Source organism: Lonchura striata, chromosome 11 (genome assembly GCF_046129695.1).
Source record: "Lonchura striata isolate bLonStr1 chromosome 11, bLonStr1.mat, whole genome shotgun sequence".
Lineage (NCBI taxonomy): Eukaryota > Metazoa > Chordata > Aves > Passeriformes > Estrildidae > Lonchura > Lonchura striata.
In genome coordinates, this window is record NC_134613.1 from 16861182 (window position 1) to 16882235 (window position 21054).

Here is a 21054-nt window from a genome sequence, read left to right on the forward strand (position 1 = left end):
AGGATTCACACCAAGTTCCAGAAAATTGAAAGCCCCAAGATTTCCTAGTTGGGACCCTTTTACACAGAACTGCTTTACTAAGTTAAGCAAAGAGCACAGTACAGGTTGATTTTGCCTTTCAGAATTATAAGTTGGGACAGTGTTAAGAGAACCAGTCAGACCTGACCAAACTCCACTGAATAACAAATCCCTTTCAGTAAGAGGGGTGAGTCTACCAATTACTTATGCTTATCAAGTGTGTATTTAAAGCTATGTGACAAAGCAGATTGTCTCTCCCTGGCTTATAAGCCCTCAAGAAAGTTATGTGAGAAACAAAGCTATGAGCTGGAAAGCATTAAAGACTTAGTTATCAGATTTTTTTTAGCACAAGCAGAGCTGCCCTAGCCCCACCACTATGTGGGCAAATCACCTGATCACTCAGCAAAGGAGACTGAGCCAATGCCTTGAAAAATAGTTACATCAGCTCTGAACAGGACAGCATGAATGATTTATTGTTGAGAAGAACAACAGTCCCAAGGGACAAGCTTCCAGTTAAAGAACTCTGGTCTCTGGTGCACACACCACGGTATCCAGAAGAAGCTTGAGAGCTTCTGACTTCACCTTGGATTCTGAGGGATTAGCAACTCCCTCCCTATCATGTTTAGGGCTTCCTATGATTATTCCTTTTGACTTTGAGAGAGCATATGAAGCACAGATCATGTTCTTCCCTGTACACAAAAAACTAGGCAGCTCAAATTTACTACTTAAGCCCATAATCCACTAGAATGTGACAGAAACCCTACCTTTGTGCTATGACACTACCTATTCATACAGCTGGACTTCTCCCCATGTGTCATATGGGCAACTCCCTCCTCTCCCACACACTCCTTAAAAAAACTTCCTATCTAATAAAAACTACTTAGGGTTGTTTAGCAAGACAAGAGCAGCAGTATGGCCTCTTTCTCCCCATTCTTTTCCCTCATCTATGAGGGGGACTTCTTATAGTCAAAGCAGCACAACAGCTTGCTGTAGTTTCACTCATTCTTGCACCTGCACTTCCCAAAGTGGTCCAAAACAGATTTCTGGAGAAGCAGATATTCCTTCAATAAAGGCTACAAAAGCTGCCAGCTGATGCTCACAACCTTGTAAATCAGCCCTCAGTGCATTCTGGATTTAATCATTCAACTCTAAAGCTTTTCAAAGGGTCCAGGCAAGGCCAGGAGCAGCACCCCTCTTCTGTCAGCCCAGCATCTCTGCACTGGGTCTTGCCAGGCACAAGGTACAATGTGCAGATTCCCAGCAGTGACAGAGGCTGGACGAGATCAGCCTCTGCAATAGCTGCCAGAGGTGGAAAGCAGTCAGTGGGCCCATTCTCACAATTTAGGCTAGATATCCATTGGGATAGGGCAGTCAAACTAAACCAGGCTGCACAACTACACATGGTTCTGCTCAAGTCACATACAGCTCTGTTTTGAACACAACTACTGTGCCACATGGAAGAGACACTGCTCTCCTAAAATAAGAAAAAACAGCTGTCCTCATCCCAGTCATTTACTGTACCACCAGTTCATATCAGTAGCCATACTCCACATTAGACAGTGCTTGACTGGTTTTTTGTCTTTTTTCTTCCACAGATATCCTTTACAGATAGGGTTTCCTAGCACCTTCTGAGGGGAGCTGACAAATACTACCTATAATAAGAATTTGCAGCTCTTTTAGAAGAGCCTCAGATATCAAAATTGCTTCAGGGTTTCTAATCTTGGGTGAAAGCAGGCATTGGAAATTTTGGTGATTTTGGTTCCATTCAGTGCTTTTCAAATCAATGACTATCCCCAAATCATACCCTATAGGACTAACAGGAAAGTAATTTGTCCAGCTGTAGCAGCTGAGTTATACAGCTATTACTGATTACTGCTACCATGAAAAAAAAAAACAAAAATCAAGGAACTCTGCAAGCACTAATCCTATCCTCATGTTTAATCTACAGTTCAGTTTCCAGCTACAGGTTACAGTCATCCACTGGAAGAGATGCAGCAGCACATACCACAGGGTGTTGTTAAAGATGAAATTAGAATAGTCTTCAAAGCCTCACTGGTACCGATAAGAGTTTAAACAAAGGCAAACATTTTCAAGCACACTGCTTCCCACAGCCTGCCTCTTCAGGTCACTGATGGTTTCTCTGAGGAAAAAAAACCCCAGAACCATCTTTGCATAACCCAGCTGAATGTTCCCTAAGTACTGCTCTGCAATAAATCAAACCTTTATACTGCTTGTAGAGGCAAACAGCACATGCAGTTTCCTTGACACGCTTTTTATTTAAGGCAGGAATCCCCTTTGCTCCATCCATAATGATGGTCAAGTGACAAGTACAGTTTCCACATTTCCCGCAAAGCTGAAACTGTGTGAAACTCTATGGACAAGGGAGTATTCACTGTTGCTCCCTGCAGAATGCACAAGTGTTTGAGCATCCTATAGACCAAGTAAAATGCTCAGATTATCTTTTATAATGCCAACTCCAGTCAGCTGCTTAAGCATCACTGCCTGCAGCAAAGATGTGTGTTAGTCACTCTGCATGTAACTGCATTCTTTTAGATAAATATTCAAAGGCCTTCAGCACAAGTAACATGCTAGTACTCTGATGCAGAGATTTGTAACTTCCACCGAGACATTAGGTATATTTCTAGTTTTTAAAGCAGTTGAAGCTCTGAAATACATGCAAGTGTTCAGGCATTAGGTTGTTATCTCACCAGTCTTTGTTTAGGCTCATTAGCCTTTAAGCAACAGACCTGTGAGGCAAAATACACCCCCTAAATATTCAGGCTCAGGAGACTGAACACCATAACACTTTAACAGGGAAAAGGAATAAGGTTGCCCAAATAGTTTTTCACTGCGACTACAGGATCTGTACTAAGACAGATTGGAATTTACCTTACCAGACTGATGCAAAACCAAGCAGCTAATAAAAATATTACTTCTGTTTACCAAGACCAGTTGCCAATCTAACCTATTTTTAAAAAGCCTGTAAAGCCTTGACAGTAAAAGAGATTCCTCTCTTTTACTGAATTAAGGTAAAATCTGTTCTCAGCTGAGGACAAGGTATCCTTATAATCTATAGCAGAATCAGACATATGATCTGACTGTCACACTATTTCGGTTGACCCTCCATTTTGGTAATGGGCAAATCTATTTTTGAAATCTTCATGTGACTTTTATGTCTTTTGCTGAGACAAAGTCTACAAGAACTTCCAAGAGCAAGTACTGAGCCTAATGGTGCAAGACTGTACAAGGCTGAAGGATGGGTCATCTTTTTATACAGGGTTTGTGTGGACTTTCAGCTTGCTTTTACTAAACCCATTCAAAGAAGAGAGCATGGAAAGACCTCTTCAGTCCTGAAGGTGCATGGTACTACACTGGTGAGGGGAAAAAACTTGCCAGGAATTGTGCAAAAACCTTTACCCTCTGAAAGGACAGATCAGATAAATGTTATTTAAGCCTATTATGTGAAAAGCAGTTCCAGAGACATTTCTATCCTCAACCCAGCTGAAAAAACCTAACTACCCAGTGCTGATAGCAAGAGGTAGAACAGATTGTTTTGTAGTGAAGTCAACATTTCTCCCGGGGGGGGGGGGGGGGGGGGGGGGTGCGTGGAAAGCTGAAAAAAGATGCTTCTCCAAAACAACCATCCTGCAGACAGAAGAACACGTACTCAGGGCATTCTTCTCGTGGTTTACCTTAGAAAAACAAGCTCAGCAGGATGCAACACAGGGAAACACAACCATGCAGACTGAGCAGCTAAGTAGTACTCAGTCTAAGGGGCATTTGAGTACTGCCCTTCAGATTTTATGCTAAACCTGTAATTACTGCTAAATTTAACTGTGTCTTCCAAATAAGGGCCCTTCACTCAAAAGCAGGTGGCTTTCCTCCAGCATTGATAACATTGGAAGAAAAGCATTCAAGGGCACAGCAGATTTTCAACTCCTTCCTCTGTATGCTACAAACTGAAGTGGTTCTGAAAAGCAGGGTACTGCAGAGATTACTCCAGCCCAGCATGGAGATGGTTCAGCACCTATTCCTCAGTGTCCTGTTCCAGAGAAACTGCTCCCAGATGTACAAGAGTCCAGGAACAAACACCATGTCCATAAGCAGCATTTCCACTGTTATGCAATAGTGGCTTATGGTGACAGAAGCTGAGCAGTGAACACCAGCTAGGAGGACCTCTTGCCAAGGCCTTCACATGAGGACAAGGACAGCATAACACAACAACCCAGACAAGCACGTACTGATAAAAAAATTCCAAGGGAAAAGTTGTGCTGTACCAAAAATGGAGATTTTTATTTCTGTGAACCAAAAACAGCTGCTGAGCTTTCTCCAGACACAAAGGCCTTTAACTGATTCATTTCCCTGTTTTGGTCAGCTGCAATAGGTAGCAGGCACTCTGAATAAAGATAAATATTTGAAGCAGTTATGTCTTCCAGTAACCAGCCCTGTAACTTCCAGTAACAGGACTCAGCAACAGAAGGCAGGGGATGGCATTTACTTATTAAGGAAGGTCACTTACATGGCCCAACATGTAGGAGTTCACCACTCTTAAGTGGCTAGAGTGAATTTACACCCAGTTACATAAATCTGCTCACCAATGTTAGTGTTTGAGCTCCAAACCTGCATTCCAACAGCACAGCCTCACATCTTGGTAGGTGGCTGCCCACAGTGCTCAAGAACAAGACAATTCCTTGGTTTTCCCAAAAATTTCCCCTGGCATTTTAATATTTAAAACAATTCCAGCATGTGATTGTAGATTAAGTTTAGGGGCTCTCAGGCAGTAGATTATCATTTTAGAGCACATACATAATCCAGTATGCAGGAATTTAGGAAAGCAGCAGCTGTATAAGCAGCTCACACAAAGCACATAAAAACTGTGCTATTTTTATTAGCAGGCATCAGCATTCAGGTCCTCAAAGATGTGAAGTGGAAGTTCAGCAACAGGCTTATTTCTGGAGCATTGCTTCATTTCATCTGAGGAGATTAACACTTTAACTCTTACATGGCCTTTATGTGCACACTGGATACTGATGGTGAGAAAACAGCCTACAACTTTCTCAATGTCAGGATATTCTAAGAACTTTTGCCTGCATTACAACAGGTAAGAGATTATTTTTCCCCTTTACAGAGCAGTTTGGAGGTATTTAAAGAATGCTTTATAAAATGAAACTTTGAGTCTTGTCCTTTATTTGATGCTAGGGAATGCAAATTGAATTCCAATCAAGGAAACTCATATAAAAGTCTGCAGGTTCAACCCCCCATCCCAAATATGTAGAAAGCAGCTTTTTCTGCATCAGCTCAGCCAGACTGCTCAATGCGATAAGGGGACAGCAAGAAAATTGCAATAAAAAAAATTAAGCAAGTTATGGAGCATCCACATTCCCTGAGTCTCAAAACAGAAACAAATGGAGTAGAAGTGTTTGTTTGCTGCCCACAGTACCTGTGTGAAGCAAGAACTATTTAAAATACAGACTGGCCTCCTTGGCTAAACCACCTCCTTCACCATTTAAGAGGCTTTTATTTAGTCAAGTGCCCATCACACTCCTCCTCCCCCACCTGTGACTACAAGAAGTGTTTTAGTCAAAACAAGGCATGAGGATTTACAGCACTTGGAATCCTCCTTGCTGATAAGAGCTGGAGAACACAAGGCTGCTGTCAATGCCACACCACGAAGCAAAAACTCAGACCCCCGAGGCTGCTTCCTCTGCAAGGTCAATGCTTCAACCTACCAACAGGGAGCTGCCATTCTCCTCTACCTCTCAGCATGTTCACTTGCCAAAGCTTCACTGTTCTTCTAGTTTATTATTCTCCTGGAAGTGTTCCTCCCAGAGTAAAACACCTAGGAGTTGACAGGGATCAAACACTGCTTGCCATTAGGGGGAAGAAAAGAACACTGAAAAGCTTGAAGACAGCTTTTCTGACTCCTCATCTCCTTGCATCTGAGAGAAAAACAGTGACAGTGTAAAAGATTTCTGGTACCAGGCAGCCTGCTCACCCAACATAGGTTGGTGTGCAAACAAAGGATAAGAAGGATCTAGGCTGGATCTTTGACAGTGTTTACTAACAGGCTTGACAGTCATTTGCCTCAATCTTTGAGGAGCTTGCCTTTACTGATGATAAAAAATGTGCAGACAGCAAGGATAATTATTTTCTATATGGATGACACGTGCCACATCGCTACAGAAATAAAGATACAGCCAAAAATGTCTAGCCTAGTACAGCAAGCACTGGCCGAATTTACCCTCATGAATCAAAGAGCCAGCACTGCATTTCTACAGGAATAAGAGCAGATGAAGGACTTTCTTGTACCTTTTTGAAAGGCAGGAAAAGGACACAGCTGCCACCAGCAGTTAGGCCCAAGTGCTCAAGAGCACCAATAGCTGTGCTGAGTTGCAAGAGTTTCCATATAAGCAGCAGCAATTTGAATGGAAAATTCAAAAATTTGAATGGAAAAGGGTCTGATTATGCCACTTGGTAAGTCAAAGTACAGAGCTGGACAGGGTCAGAGCAATGGAAAAAAGAGGTAAGACAACATGAGCTCTAGGAAGACAGATTCTCTTGCTTCCCAATGTTTGGGAGATATGTAGAAAGTTTCTGGCAGTTTATAGAACTGTAAAAACCAGTACTAACATCTACCAGTGCAAGGTACCTGGCACACAGCCATCTCAAGCAGCTTTACAATTCAAAGTTCTTAAATTATTCATCCACCAACACTTGGCTTACTGAATGACAATGCACTGAATTAGGCCAGAGGTGAGGATTGCACCATAAAGGGAAAATAAAGTCCAAAAGTGTTTACTCTAAGAATTTTTAAACATCATCATAGATAGAATAACTTTGCTTGTTTCTGCTTTCTCCCTGCCAGCCTGTTTTTCACAGCAGTGCCCTCACCCTTTCCTCCCTTAAGCAGGAGCTGAACAAACCAGGTCTGAAAGTCAGCTCACAGCTATGAGCATTCCTCTGCATGGAATCGGTCTTATAACAGATTTGACAACAAACCCAGTCCTAATGTAACAGAAGGGATTGCTGGACTACTTATTTGCTTTCATGGTAGAATCTGAAAAGAGATGCTTAATCAGCTTTCCTAACACTCTGAATAATTAGCAAGTAATCAAAGCCTTGCAAGATTTTTCAGTGGAGTACTGCACAAGCTGTTTTCACATAGCTTTTTCCTAATTATCCTACAAACTGTTTCATGCATAATTGCAGGAATTTAAATACATTTGTCCCCCTGTAGTCTCCAGGTGACTTTCATGCCTAAAAACAAGATTTCTTTGATTTAAAAAAAAAAATTCTATATTAAAAAAGGGTCTGTGATAATTTCTTTTTACTGTTCTAGTGATGTTATCACATATACATCTAGGAGCTGTCTTTCCTGTAAACTCTTTCAATTCCCTATAGCACTTATATTCCCAACAGTCCTGTCTTCCTTAACAGAGATATAGAGGTAAGAGGACTGAACAGCTACCTATTGATACATTTTGTTCTGGTTTGTTTCAGCTGAGTTTGCTTCCTTTTATCATGAAAGTCTTTCAGACAAAATTCTGCCCAAGAACCAGGTATTGGAGATGACTTCTACAATCTTCAGAGAAGCTGGCAAGTCTGAGCTCAGCTGATCCAGAGAAAGCAAGCAAATCAAACTTGCACACGATTAACACAACACCAGGGGTCTGCAAGCAGCTCATCAGTCCTGCAATTAATGCACAACAGATGCCTAAATACTGCTAGACATGTCTTGCATTTTCACTCTTTTGGGAATGCTTTGTTCTCCAACTGAAAGTCGATAATACAGCAGTGCTAGGAGCCTGTGCTGTGAGAACAGAGCTGGCGTAGCAGGGAAATGGACGCTAAATTAGCTTACAATCCATTTCCAAAGACCAGTCTGATACAAATATGCCTTCATGGCTGGTAATCAGCTTCATGCTTGCTCCTTCAGTGACTAGGGGCATGTCCTACTGGAGTGCAACACTGGGATGGCAACTACCTGAAGCACCAAGTAACTCAAACCTCCTCCATGTATTTTTTAGGAAAGGAATGGCTTTGCAGTTAAGGCAGTAAACATAATCAAGAATCCAAACACATTTATGCTACCACTAGCCTGGAGTACATCACAGAACCCTCTCTGGGATCCAATTTCAACAGATAATGCTTTGTTTCCTCCAGAAGTTTACAGACGCCATGGCCTAACATCTTATACTTTATGTAATCAAGGCACCTAACACAGCACTGCTAAAAGCCTCTCATCTTCCTTAAAATGACTATCCTTAAGTCAGCTTGACTTTTGAGATCCAAAAGGAAAGTTCATGCAGCTGCACTCAGCACTTACTATATAATTGATGTACTCACAGCTTCTAAATAGGACTTGCAAGTTTTCAAAGTGATTGCAGAAGAGAAATAGTGTAATCAAAGTCCTTGTCCCTCCTAAGACTCATGAAATTGTACTAAATGCTTGCTATTATTGGAGAATGTTCTTGGTGAAGCTAAGGGCAGCTGCACTGATTCTGGAGGTCTTGGAATGGAAGATCAGGGATCAGCCTGCTCAAATTCAAACTGACCTTGTGTCAGCTGTGTAAGTGTATCCAACAAGCTTAGAACTGCCCTCTATGTCATTACTTTATTAAACTAGTTAGGATGTGCTCTACCAGTAATAAATTTCATTAGTTTTCAATCAACTTGAAGTACTCCAGATAAGAGCAGGCACTTTAAAACTAATAGCCAGCCCTGTGTTCATTATAAGGGCACTGACACACCATGAAAATGTGAGTCCCAACAGATTCTTTCCCTAATAAAAAGGAGTACAAGAACATGAACAAGTGCTAACTGCATCCACCCCTCCCCCATTTCCACAGACAGTGGGCTATTGGTGCTGGTACAGTATAATACCAGCATACAGCTTCTATAAAGATGGACAGTGATGACTTTTTCTATGCACCTGTGGAAAACTCCACACAACAAAGCTTGGTCATAAATCCAGGTACCTGAGACTATAAAGAAACGCTTGACTTAGAAAAGATTTCTTTTAGTAAGAGTATACCCTGACATTCATTTGAACCCTAGTCTATGAAACACATGAGGAAGAATGGCTAAATGCAGCTCTTCTTCCAATAATACAGGTCAGCATGGAAAAAATATACCACTTACTCTTTGGTCAAAAGTGGGCAGGATTTGAGTAGAAAGCGAGCCAAAGCAGAGTCCTGGTAAATGAGTTCAGGAGGGGCAGTCGGGCTTTTTAAATTCAAGCAGCGAACAATAACATACAGCACAGCAGCAACTGCAGCTAGCTTCACCCCATCAAACACTGCTGGCAGCTCAGAGGTTTCCAGTATTGTACTCATTTTCAGCCTGCAGATTAAAAAAAAAAAGTTAAAGCTTTTAGAAATATAGTGTTGGATATGAATATCAACTGTCATGTTAAATATACAACTAAATTTGTCAGTCAACACTGCCAGGAAATCCTAGCATACCAACTCAGACTAGCAACTTTTAAGTTGAAGAAAATTTAGTTGGTATTGTTCTAAACACCCTGACCAACAGAAAAAAAACTGGATGATCAGCTGTGAAGGAGATTTATTCCTAATCAGTGCTGCCCTAGAATTGCACCAGCATCTCAGGTATCAGCAGCCAGCCAATGCATGCAGGATCTTGGCCAAGACTACCCAGGTCAAACAGAAGCTGGGTGAAAAGACAGGCTACAAAGGCACCTTGGCAGCTTTGGATGTGTGTTCCTTCACAGGTGTACAAGCCAGACTTGAAAAGGAGCACCTGAAAGAACTACTGTGTCAGCTCCTCAGCCTGAATCTTGCAGTTCCATGAGAACACTGGTACTAAATGCTGCCTGCACTTAAGATGGTCACTTTATGTACCGGCATTTTCAGTATTTCTTTCTATTCACTATGGTTCTGCAGCTTAAGGACTAGATGACTACCTAGTCTTTCAAAGGCTTTGGAGTAAAGGAACAGAAGCAAATAAATATAAAAAATATATCCTTCCAGTTTTAAATCAAATTCTTATACTGATCCAGCTTATTTTGAACATACAGTTCAAACAGCTGGCTGCACTTTTTATTGAAGGGACAGGTATTTCCCTGGGTCTTTCCTAAGTAACATGGGTAACCCAAGTAAGATAAGTGATAAGCCAAGTCTTACCAATTTCAATTTTCTTCAAGCTAGAAAAAGTTGCCAGTCCTCAGCAGACTTGTCACTGATCCACGTGCTGTGGAAGCTACCCTGTCAGGGGGAAAGCAAATTGATTTTTACTGATCAAGCTGCATTTCTTAGCTGGAAAGGATGAAAACAAATTTATACAAAGGTCCCACTGCAAACATGGCAAGCTATTTGTGTAGTCGGCCATAACCAACTCTGATCCATCTGCATCAGAAATTCATTGCCAGTGGACAGATTCCAGACTAGATCACTTGCCTACAGGGTATTAACTCACCTGCAGTGTGCAAATGCAACTTCACAAGCAGAGAGACTTCATCTCTGCAAGACAGCGAGACATTGTACTCAGAAAACCCACCCAAATCTTTTCCTATTTAAAGGACGAGGATTAGCAGGATACTCTTCTAAACTTCACAGTATCTACAATGTTACTGAAGTGTGAAGCCAGCCTGAAAGAAGTTCCTGCTACTTTTATTCCGGTTTAGCAAGGCAGCTCACTCCTACAGATGGAAGCTCGTAAACAGTCTCTGCTTGTTCCCACACTTGCTTTTTGAGATGTTACAATATATCACACTTCAACACGCTGGGAGCCACGGGAGGCTCAGACACAGCCACCTAATTAACACCAGTGCACATGCAAGAAGGCTTGTTACAGGAGTTTGATGGTGCCAATAAAAGAGAAAGCTTTCAGCCTGTGACCATACAAGTGTAAGCAATACTCGCCGTTAGAGCTGCCTTCCCACAGGCACAACAAATCGATGGGGACTCAGAGCTTCCAGGAAAAGCTCCAGAACTGTCTGCTCTATATCACAGCTGCTGCTTCCAAACAGAAAACACACTACCAGGGCAGAGCACACCAAAGCCTTACTCTCCTTTGTAGCAGGAGTAAAGAGCCTCAGGAGTACCTTCTGTACTCAGCGTAGCTACACCAAAACCCCTTGGAAGAAAACACATGTGACATCAGCTATTGACTAACACCATGTTGGAAAGCTGCAAGTTTTTGCCACCAAAACCATCTGCATAGCAGAACAGAACGAGGGAAGCAGAGACATTTCATCTTGGACATCTCTTCAGCTTTTGTCTTCCAATTTTGAGCTTCACAGTAGAAATGAGAAGATGGGCCACAGAAAGCCTTCTATTCTTCTGCTCAGAAGGTTGCATGGGCATCATGAGAGGAGTTCCAGTACAATGTTTAGCTGCAGGATGTTATCTCGCATCTCTACTTGGTAAGCTTTCACCAGCACAACTATCAGTTCTGTAGGAGACAACAGGCAAACAACAGCAATGGTTTCACCAGGGAAGGTACAGCTGGCTGAAGAGCAGACCAGGTTCCTGAACTCAAGGACAATCAGTGCTCAAGCAAAACTCCTTTGTATCAAACTCCCAGAAGTTCCATTGACATCTTTCTATAATTGTGTTATTCAGAAAATTAAGAGGCACTAATACCCAAGACCATCCTGACACCTGGATTTTAAGCTAGTTTGTTGTTTATAACTTTCACCTAAGTTAATTTTTCTAAAATAAAACTGAGCACAATTAGTCAGTACTAGTGACTCAGTATAATTAATCCAACTAAACCCTATCTCCCTGAGAATGTTCTCTCCCATATAATCTTCAGATTACAAACACACCACATCTTTTCTGATACTTTTATACCTCATGTTAGCCTGTCACTCCCTTAAAACAGCATACCAGCTTGCCATTACTTTCAGAAAAAACAGCTGTTGGTAGGCAGGATTATGCTTTGACACTTATGAACTAGTATTTTCCATTTTAGACAATATAAAACACACATTCACAGAACCTACGCCACAAACAGGTGCTAGAGGTTTATGTATTTGTCAAGATCTTTACCCAAAAGCTCAGATCAGCCTGTAGATGTAACACAAAGCTGGCACTGCTTCAATTGCACAGCTTTCTGCAGTGATTATTTAAACAGTGCATCCAGCCCATGAAGACTCCATGCCCCATGGATTCAGCTGTGTCACTTGAGGCACTGCCTCCAAATTCTGGTATTTCTGAACACCTAAACAGACCCGTCTCAGCCAGGGCAGATGTGCAAGGGCTGAGTCAAGGCACTCAACTCTAAAATTTTAAGGGTTTATATTATAAAATGGATTTGAGCCTCTAATCACCTAGGACTGATGTCTCCCTCTTTAACCAGCTGGGATGAGGTCACCTTACTTCTGTTTTGTTAAGCCCTTTTTGCATTGACCCAATAAACTTGTCTAAACAAAAAACAGATAACCACAGGGTTGAGCCAAACAAATTTTAATCTAGAATCTCCTCTAACTGGGTCACCATTAATCTAAATGGACAAACATTTGGCTTTTTCCATATACAAAACATTGGATTCACTTCTGGGAGGCTAGGCAAAATTACCAAAAAGCATACCACTGGAAACAATCATTTGAGATTGAATTTGAGATCCACATTGAGAAACCCAAGGAAGTTAAAGCTCTTGACCCCAAGGATGTTATTTTGAAGCATCTTCATTGCACAATTTAGTTTTTTTTTTAATCACTTACAGGCATGACAGACCCAAAGACCTGCAGGCCTCTTAAGCAATGTTGTTAAATCCCAATTTTAACTGAGGGATATCTTTAAAATCAATCATAGGTAAGCAAGTGCTGGATTTGTGGTCTTTTAATTTGCCCTTCCATCACAAAAAGCTGAAAATCATGTTACAGGAAACAGTTCAGCATTGCTGTTAACAGAGTGCACTTCATCTGTACGAGTATAATGAGAAAAAATCCCAAGTCTCACCCTTTGCAGGCAGAAACAGACAAATACAACAAAAGCCAGTAGACCTACAGCAAATTCTTTATGGAGCCTTTCAAGAACACTGGGTTCTTGGAAAAGCCAGCATCAAAATATTTACTTGTACAGTAAGTGAATTCACAACTATCAACAAATCCAAGACCTGTACACATTTCAGTTTCAGGTTTCCTGTGGAGAGGAAACTTCCAGAGACAGAAGTCACTGTGACTCAACAGGGCACGCACAGGATTTGGTAGCTACCAAGCTTTACAGCTCCTCCACCCACAGAAACAGTCTGACTCTTCATGCTGAAAAGCCAACATTAAAAAAGCAAAGATATTAAAGGAAGCCATTCCCACAGGATCCTCCCCACCCAGGCCTTTTAACAAGCCATTGAAAGCCTGGCAGACTCATTTATTTCACTGAAGCATTAGAAATGCTTTGGGCTAATACAAGGATGCAGCTTTATGGAACAGAAAGAGCAAAGGCCTCTTTGAAAGGGGCTCCACTAATGAGATATGGTATTCTCCATTACATGGACTGAAGAATCTTGAAGGAATACCATTTCCAGGAAGGGCAGCTTGGTACAAAAGCCTCACGGATGCCTCCCCACCCCTCAGCATTCTGGCTCACTGATTCTCTCAGACCACAACACTGCAAACGTGCCTGACCAACAGTGAGAGTCTTTAACCTTTCCTATTCAGTGACAGCTCACCTAGCAGAGCAATAGTCTTACCCACTATGACTCAGAAGAGTCAGAGGCCATTTCTGACAGATTTAAGCAAGCAGACTTTATTAACTAACATATCAGGCATTTCTCAGACTGGTTTCATATATTTTAGTGTCTATTTGGGAATAAAACCCTGAAAACAAGTATATCAAACAAGAGGAAAGCAAACCTACCCTACTCTAAAGAGTTATACCTAGGCAGACTGGGATCAGAAATAAGGTGTTGGTTTTTTTTTCCAACCTTTTTAAAGGAGGAAGGCTGAAATTAGTTCTTTATGGAATGTTTCCAGGAAATTAATCATCTTTAATATCTGCCAAAGTTGATGACTTTTCTGAAAGATACACTGCAAAACCAGAAGGCACAGGCTTGTCACTACCAGGTAAGATATTTAGAACCACATTATGGGGAAAGGAACTTCATTAAGGAAAGGGTAAAAGTAGAGCACTGCATAGTTTCTTAAGCAAAGACAAGTTTTATGCCAGCATATTACTCAAATGTCACTCCAGGAAGTGCATGGCAGTGCCACACTGCTGAGCTTTCAGTAGTTTAACTGCAGAGGATGATGTTTAGAGACCATCCAGATGAAGATGAATCCACTTGAGAAAGGTTCTGAAGTACACGTCCTGATGGGAAAGGCTGCCAGACTAAGCACTGGAGGACAAACTACACAAGTACAAAACGTGTGGAAGAGGACTCACGAAGAAAGCCTCAAGCTTCATTACACAATTCCATATCCTTTTACCCAGCACCTGTATAAAAAATGCCTTTGTTTGCATGGCAAAGTGTTAAGTCAAAAACTGCTTTGTTGCCTGAAAGTTACAGATACAGGTATTTTAGGGCCACACCAATACTATGCCTCATCAGCTTATGCACAAAAAACAAGTCATAACACCACTTATCTTGAGACTGGCATCTACCCAGCCCAAGCTCACCCTGTGCAGAACCTCCCATGACCTTCAGTGTGGCTCAGAGAACACATCAGAAGCAAATATTGAGATCTTGATGCATCACTCAGTACTTCTGGCCATTTAAAAGAGCCAGCTGAGTCTCAGACCTCAAAGCACAGAGGGCATAATTAAGAATTAGCTGAGCACTTATGGCACTTAAGTTTAGGGTTAGATGTGGCCATGAGAGCTAAAATGTGGCCCTCAGGAGTTTGGCAAAGCCCACCCATGTTGTTGTCCAACATGTGACAGATATCTGCAAATGAAGAGGGCACGCTGACATGCCCCATCACAAGAATGCTTAAAAGAACACTGTTTGGACAGACTATTGAAGTCCTCAGTGCACCTCCCTCCCTGTGCCAGGGCCATATCAGGCCAGGATTTGGCTGGTTGGCAAGCTCAGAAACCAACAACTATTGTTTACACCCTGCTCTAAAAAAATATTCTTGGCTGTGCTTTCACTGGAACTTGACCTTTTCATCAGTTACAAACTTGGCTCGTACTAAATTTAGAGGTACCGTGAGGTTACAAGGACAAAGTTCATAGCACAAGGAACCATCAGCACAGTTAGAAAGACAAGTGCTTTGATCTAGGAGCTTTTTACCTTGCCCTTGAGGAATTCCACACCTTCAGAGCAGAAATCAAGTATCTCAGAGGGCTGGGTATACAGCCCAAGGCAGGTAGCTGAAAAAAAGCACCCAAGAATAAGTCTATAGTCAAGAGGGCCAGAGGCTCTTCAGCACTCTCACTTATCCAAGAATGCTAATTTCCAGTCAAATAAGCCTTGTTTTTTGCTTCCTTTTAACTACAGGAACTGCCTTTGTTTACCCACAATATCATCTTAACTAATCAGAAATACTTCCACTTCAGGACAGGCAGCTTTTATACATAAGCTAAGATTGCTATGTAGAATCCTTGTTACATCACCTTATCCTGGTTCCTGTTTGTGTCAAATAGATTGAAAACCTCTGCATTGGCTTTTATTGCACACACCTCATGAACACGATTAAACCAAGACAGGGTCAGATGCTGACTTCACAGAAATTAATCGCAGTAGTCAAATAATTATGTTTGCTGAAATAACATGAGCCTTTCCTTTAAGATAAGGTGCAGAGACTATCTCCCCATCCACTACCTTATGTAACTATAGGTCCTTGTAGGAGAGGTCAAGATAACTTTTAGATGCAGAGAGAAATGTCGGGTAACACCTTTGCACAGTCCTACAGCATTAGCAGGTGTCCCTTGCCTACCACATAACTGTGCCAGGGAGCAGCATTAAGCTCCAGGGAAGAAATGGAGTACACAGACTGTAGAGAACCCAACAAACCATGCTCAGTAGTCGAGGGAATGCTGCTGGAATCAAGCCACACTGAGCTAAATGAGCTAATAAAAACTGCATTATAGACCAACCCTCCTCAAGGAAGTCTGCTCTATTCCTTCATTATATTTTGAAGCATCACATTGTTAAAGCCTCATTTATCCTCTGACTGCAACCCCTCCATTCCCACACTGCCACAGGGCTCAGCTGAACATACTGGAGGAACAGCTCAAGGTCCAAACACATCACAGCTGTTTGCTCAGCTAGAGGGCTGAATAAGTGAGGAACAGGCACCACACACAGCAGGGAGAGCCCACCTATAACAAAGCACAACACAGGTAAGAGAACTTTATCTGAGAATGATCCAGTTCAAGCAGCCTGAAAACACCTATACTGAACACAATGAAAAGCTGAGGTGCTGTTTCACTGAGGTCTTTAAACACCTTGCTTGCTTTGTTCCCCTGATGAGCAGCTCCTCTCCACAGGGGAGCAGATTTGCAGAGTCATTCTCTCACAGCCTGCCCATGACAGATAGAAGGTTCACACTAGAGGAGTAACATCATTTTACACAAGTAACATTGAAAATGAGACAAAAACGTTTCAGGACAGAAGAACTACACAGCTACCACCACCACAGTTGAATACTCAGGTTCTCCCAGACTGCAACTAAAAGGAAGGTTTTGGAGCACTACAGCAGTCACCAGCAAATCAACGTGCAAAGAGCTACGTTGTCCTCTCTCCTGCTGAATCAGTGTGACAGGCTAGGGATATTACAGGCTTGTGTTTTAGGACATTTTGTCCTTACCTCTTACAAGGAGGCTCACTGTAATGACTCTGCATGTGCTTATTTCACTTAGTACAACTGTTCATGTTCACATATGCTCAACCAACACTTCACAGAACTTGGTGTTCCAGATAAAGGAGAGCCAAGCTTGAACCCCCTCTGCAGCTCTATACAAAAGTATCTTTGAGGATGCTTTGAGGTAAGTTTAGAAGCAGGACAAGCTACTCAACAGTGAACCTCTCAGCAGCAGTCCCTTCCTATGAGGAGCCTGGACTATACTTTTTGAGTACTTGGTGCCCTGAATAGGGCTGTAGCTCAGTTACCTGCAAATAAGACATGAGACATTTCAGAAAAGTTTGGTGTTTCCAGGAGCTCAACCCATATTGGCAGAGGAAGTTGTCAATGTCATTTGTTTTAGTCAGACTGAACCCATGATAAGGAGAAATGAAAGCATTTTTCAACAGCAGAGACAGCAATAGGCAACAGCACTTGTTGGTCAGTCTAGAGATACAGATAAAACTCTGTTCTCTGCCAAGTCTGGCACTGCCTTCCACTGCCGCTACCTCTAAGAGCTCAGGCTCAATGACGTTTCAAGCACCTGGTTTGTACTGAACTGCTTTGCAAAGCATTTTCAATTACTGCTGCCTGATACTGGCAGAGTAAGGGCTGGCAGTCAGAGACAATCTTTATTATTAAGTCAACTGAGGGAGCTGAAGGAAAGCTAAGCCCTTGGGTGTAGAAGCCTTCCTAGAGCTAGAAAAGACTAAGACAGCTGCCCCACAGGGCACCACCACTGCCACCCATATATGCTGGGCAAGTGGGACTGTGCTGCTCCACAAGAAGGACAGTGTGCCCTTGCACACTGAAATTACATCAATCAGCAGAGTTTGATTGGATGTTTAACTGCATATAAACTTAAATTTTGCAAAATAGATAGGCAGAAGAAGGGTAAATACTTTCACAGAAGATCAATTGAACTATAGCACATTAAGAACAGCAATTCAGAGTTGCAATACATTATGAAACACACTCTTCCAGAGGAACTCAGAAGACAACTCCAAAATACTAACAAAGCACGATTATTTATGTTTCTGCTGAAAAGTCCAAGTGACTTATTTTAGGCTGGTCTTTGCACCTTTCAGTAGGAATTACAAGCAGCCAAGAATCCAGCACTTACACTCCTACAAGAGACTGAAAAATCCTATTATTGGTTTGCTTAATCCAAATTTTGGTACTGCCAGAGCTAGCAGTGTAAAAGTCTGGATGAAGAGACAAAAGATATGGAAGAAGAAAGGTAACAGACAATGTAAATCCAGTAGCACCCAGGCATTTCACTACTCTATGTCTTATCCTACACCAAATCCCATCTGGAGTATGGCTGGAACTTAGAAAACATCTTCATAAGCCTGTGCCAAGGTCAAAGGGTGTTATTTTTCTATCTTTCCTTCCCAGTGCCACATCCCAGAACAACTCTTTCAATGTGTTAATCTCTCAGCTTTCACATGAGAAGTTTAATAAAGCAGCTTTATGAAACACTAAGAGTTTAAGCTGCTATTGACTTTCTGAATAGAGAAATGCAGTTTTTACAGGAAGAGCAGAACGAGCTAATTTTTAAGTTTCTTCAGAAACTGCAACATAGAAGGTTTTATCCACAACCTTCACATCTGTGCCAGACTGTCTTTTTTAGGTGTGGAAAAAGCTTAGGTCAGCCTCATCTTTTGTGCAGCTAATTCACTCAGTAACACAGAAGAACTTCCATGCAAAAACAACTATTCTTATGACTAAGACAGGAGAATGGAAGAACTCAAACATTAGCTTTTATTTCTCTTCTCATATCCTTCCTGTTCTTACTCTTGACTTTGAGAGCAAAATAAGTGATGTCTAGAATAAGAAGAATGGCTGCATGTCCACTGATCTGAGGAGTAGAGAAGCTATTGAAACTTCTCTCGTGATATGAGAGCTATGCAAGCACCGCAGAGAGAAGGTGACTCATGAAAGATAAGAGAGCAACCCAAGACTACTCATCAACAAAACTCCCTGCACAGGAAATACACATTATCAAAGAACGTCTAAAAACAAGATGTCACAAATGCAAACAACTGAACTGACTGCCCTATGGACACCACCTCAGCAAGGACTAGAACACGTCAACCTAAGCAATATTATGGACATGGATGAGCATGATAATAATTGATAAATGAGGCATGTAAGTTGAACACTGTACCAGTTAGCTGACTAACAAGACAGGAACATTTGTTACAGAAGAACACACCAGTGCTGTGAAAGCCAAAAAGCAATCTAAGGGGCTGACAGGAATCTTTATACTTGTGACAATTGTTCATCAACAATAAGAGGAAGCTGCTATGAATTCTCTAAGGGAACCTACACAAAACTGAAAGTAAAGAATGCAATCCCTCCAGCCACAAGGGCATGAATAAAGCTGCTCCTAACGTACCTCTGCAATCAAGTTAGCATCAGGTGAGAGATCTCAGCAGCTGTAACTCAGCAATTGTGACAGACACATCGACATTTCCTGTGCTGGAGTCACAGGTTACACCTGAAGGTGCAGGATGGAGCAGAGTCCCATCACACAGGGTAAAAAGCAGGCACACAGCAGGCAAGAAGAAAAGGGGGTCTGAAGGTGATGCAAGAAGCTCGTAGCAGGGTCAGGACCTTGGAGCGTGGGTACCAGGGAAGAGCCTCGTTTGGTAGAAGCAGTGTGACCTGACAGGGGCACATTCCCCCTGGCTCTCATTCACGCAAGGAGCATTCTCCCCCATCGCATCCCAGCTGCCGATCGCATCCCAGCTCCTCCTTCCCTCCCTGCGAGCACAGGGATGCGCTGCTCCCACCGCAGCTCCGGCACAGCCTCGCACCCCCAGGCAGCGAAGGTGGAAGCTGTCACCACATTGCCACTTCCCAGAGCTTCCAACGCCGGGGAGAACCGCGAGGAGACCGGACACCGACCGCCACCTCCCCACCGGGGAACATCCCCATCTCCCCCCGGGCACGAAACACGCGGGGCCCGGCGTGCAGCCGGCGCACGGCGCCTGGGCAGGGACAGACCCGGCCGCAGGGCAGCCCCCCAGGCCTGCCGAGAGGAACGGGAAGGAGGCTCGGCCGCCCCCGAGCCCTGCGGGAAGGCGCTCCCGCCTCACCTGCAGCGCCGGCCGGGCGCGAAGGGCCCCGCCAGCTCCCGCCGCCGCTCCCGCCCGTCTGCCCCGGCCCCGCCGCCCGCTGCCCTTTACGGGCCGCCCTCGCCCCCCCATTGGCCAGCGCCGCGCCGCTTCCGCCCAGGCCCGCGCGTCGATTGGTCAGAAGGCGAGCCGGGGACGGGTGCTCCATCACTGACGCGCGGGTGCCATTGGCTGCAGGGGGAGCGGGGGGCGGGACGCGGCGGGCCCAATGGCTCGGGCGCCTGTCAGTCAGGCGGAGGGCGGTGATTGGCGGCGGAGGCCAGGGGCGGGGCTCTGGGCGCCGGCGGCGCGGCCATGACAGAGCGGGGCCGGGGGGCGGCGGGTGTGAGGGCTTCGGGGGCCCCCGCCCCAGCCTTCTCCTTAGCCTCAGCCGCATTTTCAGTCCGCCCTTCCTGCCGCCACCGTCACCGCACGGGCGGCCCCAGCTGAAGCACACGGTTGCTCCTCAGTGACATGCAGCTCGGTGGTCTTGAGGACTAAAAATCCCTCCAGGCTGCCGAGAAGCCGTGTGCTGTACCGGGTGCTGGTTACATAATGCTGCGTCTCTTAGAAACTGGATCTTCAAGCCTTAGAAATGGTGGCTGGGCCCTCAGCACGCTGGGTTTGTTTAGGGTGGTCCCACAGGCCAGCTGTGGGTGCCAAGCGCTGGGAGCAGCCTTGGCTGAAATCCACTCCCAGATACATGGACCCTGCCCCACCTGAAAGGCACTAGGAGGAAAATAAATGATAAGGTTAAAAAAAACTGTCCACAATGGGGTGTTTATAAACCTACTTTTTTTGTATTCTTCCAAAGGAGCCCTGCATTATGTTGCTGGTAAAATCAACCATTCTGAGCTGTGTTAATGGTTGCTTTATATAACTGGATGGAAAAATCCTTCCTCTCATTTCAGATATTTTAAATGTTTCCTCTGTTTACTGGGTGTTGGAGCTTCCTACGTGGAGAAAGCTCTCAAGGAGCAAGTCACATTTTCCAGGGCGCTGTGTACGAGATGAGTAACTGCTGTAGCCTGAGTCACAGGGAAGGAGGGAGCTCTGGGTAAGGGCAGAGGGGGAAATTCTGCAATGAAGGTGGCAGAACAAACAACATCCTCCTCTCTCCACACTTGCTACAGGTGTGATCCCACACCACTCAGTCAAACAGAG

General features: G+C 43.6%; 1 protein-coding gene across 2 annotated transcripts in view; it reads right to left on the minus strand.

Annotated features, from left to right (window-relative positions):
* ABHD2 (abhydrolase domain containing 2, acylglycerol lipase) overlaps window positions 1-20756 on the minus strand; it is a 39239-nt gene extending 18483 nt beyond the window's left edge. The window contains exons 1-3 of one of the 2 annotated variants that reach the window (XM_077785923.1): window positions 20684-20756; window positions 10164-10244; window positions 9160-9360 (exon numbers count right to left, since the gene is read on the minus strand). In XM_077785923.1, the coding sequence (XP_077642049.1) occupies window positions 9160-9353 (194 nt within the window). In that variant the 5' untranslated portion in view covers window positions 9354-9360; window positions 10164-10244; window positions 20684-20756. Of the gene's footprint in view, window positions 1-9159; window positions 9361-10163; window positions 10245-19872; window positions 19963-20683 lie in introns of those variants that run through there. The other variant, XM_021537621.2, reaches the window with a different exon arrangement.
* Between the last annotated feature and the right edge of the window lie 298 nt (window positions 20757-21054).